General features: G+C 40.6%; 1 protein-coding gene across 1 annotated transcript; it reads left to right on the top strand.

The window, feature by feature from the left end:
• Positions 1-1,035: 1,035 nt before the first annotated feature.
• On the top strand, positions 1,036-2,061 carry LOC124656566 (cytosolic sulfotransferase 18-like). Its single transcript, XM_047195285.1, has one exon. It carries the CDS (start codon positions 1,036-1,038, stop codon positions 2,026-2,028), a length of 993 nt encoding a protein of 330 aa, XP_047051241.1. The 3' UTR covers positions 2,029-2,061.
• Positions 2,062-6,552: the final 4,491 nt, after the last annotated feature.

The raw sequence follows: 6,552 nt of genomic DNA, 5'->3' as shown, positions 1-6,552 counted from the left end.
AGCGAAAACACTGCTCCACATTAAAGCCCCATATCTTACCTTTAGTCCCTTAGTATACATCAGTTTGCTCCTAAATATAAGATGTTTTGGGAGTTTGTAGGGAGAAATATATAGATATATTTGAAACCTTGATTTAGTTGTGTTTTTATTTCTAGAAATAAAAATAAAGTACTGGTTACCATTTTAGCTTTTCTTAAAATTCTAACTGGGAATAAAAGTAAAATTCTAAGGCCACCCTCGATGGCGAAAACTGCTGGAGGCTCCTTAGCACCGGTGCGCTCGCTTTTGCAAAAACAAAAAAATCTTGTATTTCTGTGTTTACAAATACAATATAAAAAATATGTATATACACATCCTGAATGTCGCCAGAAATATGGCAAAAATATACATAGCATTTTCTGCTACATGAAAAAATTGATACAGAGAAGAGTTTTTATTCCTCCACCATTTTGTTTTTTCATGTAGACCAAAAATATAACGGCATTTTTTACCGAAACTTTTTTAGTTTCTTACAGCTTTTTTTTGCGAAACACAGTACAGACGTAGACGGTCACAAATACGCACATACACTTACCCCTATAAATGCACGCACGCACACCCTACCCCTATGAGCACTTCGCTGTCGACGAAAACGTCCCCTCCCACTGAAGAATATTCCGTCTTTAATGAGACACCAAAGTGTCAAATCTGTAATTTGAATTTTGGTGGGCTGGGATGCTACTGCCCTCCTAACCACCCAACCATAGGTTGGTTCCCTTCTTACAACTTTTCCGAAACGTAATGATTGGTCTTTTCTAAACTTTAGCCGCCACGTGAACCTGCTCCTCCATAAACTATAGTAACATCTCGATCGATCGTACCATCTATCCATTTTATACATATGCAGCACACATAAACAAATATCTATTATTGCATCACCGCACTAACAACCAGCTTCCTCTCTCTGAATCATCCTCCATCGACTGGCATAAAACCAGTAGCATACATCGAGCAACAAGCCAGGCACTGAGAGCTTTGCCTCCTCTCCGATCAGCCATGGCTCACGCTCAACAGAGTCCCACCAAGAGTTCATCAGAAGGTGACCTACCCAAAGAAAGCCAGCTCAAACATTTCATGTCCACACTCCCAGCAAGAGAAGGGTGGTCACAACCACTGATTCAATACAAGAAGTACTGGTTCCGGCCACAGATGCTAGAGAAGATCTTGCTAGTCCAAGAAACCTACAAACCCCGCGCCGACGACATCATCCTCGCCACGCAGCCCAAGTGTGGCACCACCTGGCTCAAGGCACTCGCCTTCACCATCACCAACCGCTCCCGCTACAGCTTCGCCAACCACCCGCTCCTCACCCGCCACCCTCATGACGTCGTGCCGTTCATCGAGATCTCTGGCCTCAGCACGGATCATGCTGATATTGAGACGCTTCCTTCTCCGAGGCTTCTCGCGACGCACATGCCCATGTCGATGCTCCCACCGGACACGACGAGTTCGCGTGGCCGCCGAATCGTGTACCTGTGCCGGGACCCCAAGGACACCCTGGTGTCAAGGTTGCACTACGAGAACAGAGTTGTCAAGGGTTGCAACTTGTCGATGGAGAATGCTTTCAGCATGTTCTGCGAGGGGTTCTCACCTTATGGCCCCTTCTGGGATCACTGCCTCGAGTACTGGAAGGAGAGCCTAGCAAGGCCTAACAACGTTCTTTTTCTGAAGTATGAAGAGATCATGTCAGATCCGGTGCAAGCTGTGCGGACGCTAGCGAAATTCCTTGGCGTCCCGTTGACCGAAGAGGAGGAGAGCTCTGGCGTTGCCGAAGAGGTGGCGAGGCTGTGCAGCTTTGAAACGCTTACCGGCCTACAGGTTAACCAGGTGGGCGGAGTTGATCGAGGAAACAAAGTGTACCTTGATAACTCTGTGTTTTTCAGGAAAGGGAAAGTAGGAGACTGGACAAACCACATGAGCCAAGAGATGGCGGAAAAGTTAGACCGCATCGTCCAAGAGAAGCTCCAAGGATGCGGGCTTATGTTTTGATTCTTGAGCATTTCTTATGTTTTATGTCCTTGGTTCATTACTAGTATGTATGTTGTTGCAAATGTTTGCGTGCATGTGGAAACTGGTTTGCTCCCTATCTATCTTATATTTACTAATTGGAGACTTCCTATAAGCCTCCACGTTAATCCTCCTAATTAGTAAAAAGAGTCCGTCAGATTTGCCTAATAGCCATCCTAAGCCGTTGGATGATCGTAGGTGCTCACGGTCTCCCTCAAAAGAAAAAATAGATCTGATCTCTTTCCTCAAACTTCTTCCCCTACACGGTCGCACAGTCTGTCTCCAGGAAATTCTACGCCCTAATCGCTTGGAGTTTCAATGCCGCGTCGTCGTCGGGCGCCGCTCCCGAATTCTTGATGGCTCTCCACCTCCCGTGCTCCATCGCATTAGCATATGCATGGTCCTTTTAGAGCCGCGACTTCAGCACACGGAAGAATACATCTAGGCCTCTAGCCGCGTTTAATCAAGGTCTTCTTCTAAACTCATGTGCTAATGGTACTTGATGCATGGATGGACAGCTCATCTCCCATCTCTTTATTGTCTTCTCTTCTGAATACATGTACTACTATGTATTGTATTTGTGACAAGAACATCACGATTCACCTTTCTGGTAGAAAGGATGATTCTGTAAGCGGTGATTGGCTGCTGTTCACTGAGCTGGGAACGTGCCTGAGCGTCACGAAACGGCGACGAGAATGTCGGCCAGGACGGACGACTATCTGCCTCGATGACCTTTTGCGCCCGTTTCCGCTGGCCGGATACATACGGTGCTTCAGTATAATACAGCCATGCATGCAAAGGTAATAGGTATTTTGCTTCCCTAAAGAAGGTAATAGACAATCGCTAGAGGACCTAAAGTATTCTGGAGTGGTAAGTGCATGGCCACTTATACATTGCACTGTACCATTAGTTCATGTATGTATCATGCATGGTTGTGAAAATTGACGACGTGTATTATATATAATCGCTGTACCGCTTCAGTGGCAAATTCTGTTCCCTCTACAAATTAAGGTGCATTAATTTATCTAATTACCGTCATGATTTGCTAATTTAAGTTGTTGCGTTAATTATAAAGTGTTTGGAGGCTTGGTTCTAGATTTTTTATTTTCATACTCCCACACTAATGCCGCAAGTTCTTCAGGAACATCTGTAGCACTACATATTGTTTTCTCTTATTTTGAACAGTCCAACATGCTTGATTAATGTTAATTCCTGATCTCATAATTTTCTGTGTCTGCTACTTTGACTAATTGATATTACTACGATTATATGTATTTCTTCTTTAGCAACTTAAATAGTACTCCCTCTGTGTTAAAATAAGTATCTCAACTTTTTATAGATACAGATGCATCTATAAATAAAATACATCTACGTACATCCGTATCTAGACAAAAATGAGCCATTTATTTTAGAACGGAGGGAGTATATTTGTCCGTGTGTTTCTAATTCATAGTGAGCAATGATTTTGTAGGTACATCAACAGCATCTAAGTGTGCCAGTGAGAATTTGATCTGTCTATATGAGTTATTCATATGGATATATTTTTTCCTAAGAAATAGTTTTTTATGATACTGGTACTATTTACTGCTACTAACTCTCACAATGCGGATAGAAAATATGAAGACATGGTAGCAGAGAATAATGACATTATATTTTCTATGAAAAATATATTCATAGTGTAGTAATCATATAAAGTTTGAGCATCATTTTCCTGTTAAAAACTTTGGTCAAAGTTCTACATGGGGGACTATGCCGAATTGCAAACCACATGTATTTCCAAATGGAGGGAGTATATTGCCTAACAAACATAAACTCAGTAATTATACTCCATATGCCCTGAATTACATGTTATAGATTTGTCTAGATCCGCATGTATCCATCTAAAACGTGTCTAGATAAATGTCTATATAGCAAAAATTTGTGACATGTAACTCGCGACAGATGGACTATTATGTTTTTATTTCCTGGGAGAAGTGTGTACTATCAAACAATTAGTGCTCTTCAGTTTTCTGAATCTTCGGCTGGCTAAATATTATAGTTTAATTACATGGTAGTACTATAAAAGATATTTTCTTATAATTATTCATATTGACATGCGGTGTCTGCATCGACTCGATTTTGAATGATTAGTGTAAATGTGCGACCATAAATGAATATGCTACGATTATTATTCTTGAGCAATTTGTATATCAGCTCCTTGCTACTGTTGTATTCCTAAGAACTATCTTATGTTGTGTGCGAGATCCCATTTCATGTGATCGATCACTGTTTGTGAGTAGCTATTCTATTTTCGCCGCAAGCATGCCATTAATAATGTGTTGCATCTATATTTTTTTTGACAACTTAATTTACAGTATAGGAAAACCCATACGGTGTAATTTATATATTTCTGTGTTGCATCTATATATAATTATGATTAGATAAACAGTTGGGTGCTTTACTGATCTCTATATATTTTCCATCAAGCATATATGTATAAACCATATTTGGATAGTCGATGTTATCTATAAACTAGGGATAATGTTAGAGCTTTTTCTTCCAAATTCCAATGTTACCATGGATTTGTGTTGTCATGTTGGGAAGTACTGTGACATGAAAATTCTAACTAGGAATTTGTATTTCTTTTGACTTGATATTTTTATTATATGTACACATCTATGATTGGCAACAAAATCATTTTTAAAGATAGAGTAGAAAATGTAATACATTTTCTCTTAGAAATGGCCAACAAAACTATCTCCTACTCCAAATATAATGACAATGTGTATTAATAAATTCATTTTAATCTAACCAATTTGAATGTATGTTACATAGTAATGTCAGGCCGTGCGGGTGCACGGGTTGATGACTAGTAATCTATAATCTATAATACCTAAATAGGAGCAACCCACTAAAAGTAATTTTCTTAACATGCAAGCTATCCACCTCATCAATCATCTCTAAGCAAATCCTAGCCTACCACCTAAGCAAATCTGCCATGTAATGGAAAAGAAAAAACTGCATGTTCTGCCTTTTTATTTCCATGTGTAATTGCATTTATTTTTCCAATTTTGTGTAAGAGGAGCCAGACAGCCTGGATGACGTTTGAGTGTCTCAAATATGAACCGTCCTGACATACGAGGGTGTGGCCTTCCACTCGATCCTTTATTCCCTTGCCTTCTTTTGATACGGAGACAATCCATGAGCCCACAAACAACTTATTCCTTCATCTTTCTTCATTCTCATGTGTTTTGTCTTCTGGACGGATAATAATTTCAGCGGACAAAATCCGCCTCACTCCAGAAAAAATAATCCACATCGAGTACATCCATTGACGATCTCCGTTTTGCCCTTCCAGATCAATTCCGTGACAACGCACTCGCTTCATCTCCCCATGATCTCCGCGAGAATCGGAAACTGAATGGAGGCATCCGACGAGTGTGCGCAGAAACTCTCCATTTAAACTCCGACCTCCACCTTCCTCGGCTTTGCTCTAACCGCCCTCGGCTTCTTCCACACAACTGATGCGTCGTTGCTGCTTGTGACTCGCGCTGGGCACAAGCCGCACAACACCATCTCATGTTCTCTCCATCCTCCCCGTTTCTCACTGATTTCTATTTCCTCAGGTAATCGACCGCTTGAACATCAAAGCTTCTAACTCGCGCTGGGCACAACACCATCTCTCTCCATATATCTCTGAAATCACAGGAGCATACGACCTCGACCTCAGCATAAAGCACCGGGTTCTCGATGATGTTGGTGCCACTATTCCAGTTTCCCGGTCATTTCTCATCTGGTCTCGAATCGCAGGAGCCTGCCACAGTGCCACCTCGATCTCTTCATAACGAATGGGGATCTCAATGATGTTGTACCACTATTTCAGTTTTCCAATCTTTTCTCATCTGGTAATCTTTTCTCTTTGTTATAGGTCGGTATTCATTGCAGCTGGGAAGCCCATAAATTTACAAATTATTTCCGTTTGTTCAAGATCTACTTGCACTTCCTTACTTTGGTAAATTAATTCATCTGCCAACTATTCATACAATATATATATATATATATATGTCGATCTATCTGTTCATTATCTTTACCTGATTATGCAGGAAACTAGCAAAAAAAAACTACGATAAGGCATTAATGCATACTTTGGTGGCGTGTGCGCCAATTCAGTATTTTCTGTATTTGATCAAACGATGAATCAATTATTGGTATGGCTTACTCAGTTGCTTTACGCATGATTTAAAACTAAGAACTACATTTCACAACTTAGGAGTAACTAGGGTTATTTTTAACATTGTATACTCGCTTTCTCCCTATGTATACAACTCAAGATTATACAAAGGTGTTACCTGCGGGAAAGAAGCTGACGGTGGTGTCTCCTTCTATTGTTTCATGTAATTTCAATATAAAGTTTTGTGTTATTTCTCAGAGTAATAATAACTAAATATTTTGTTAATCCAGAGCATGCATTTTTTAACATCTATTATTAACATGATTTTCCGCAGCACCGCGCGGGGCATCATCTAG

The sequence above is a fragment of the Lolium rigidum genome, chromosome 5 (assembly GCF_022539505.1).
Source record: "Lolium rigidum isolate FL_2022 chromosome 5, APGP_CSIRO_Lrig_0.1, whole genome shotgun sequence".
In the NCBI taxonomy this organism is placed as follows: domain Eukaryota; kingdom Viridiplantae; phylum Streptophyta; class Magnoliopsida; order Poales; family Poaceae; genus Lolium; species Lolium rigidum.
Note: the sequence above shows the minus strand (reverse complement) of the source record. Positions and strands in the feature narration are given on the sequence as shown.

Coding starts and splice junctions, on each gene's coding strand:
- LOC124656566 (XM_047195285.1), top strand. CDS start 1,036: ATGGCTCACGCTCAACAGAGTCCCACCAAGAGTTCATCAGAAGGTGAC.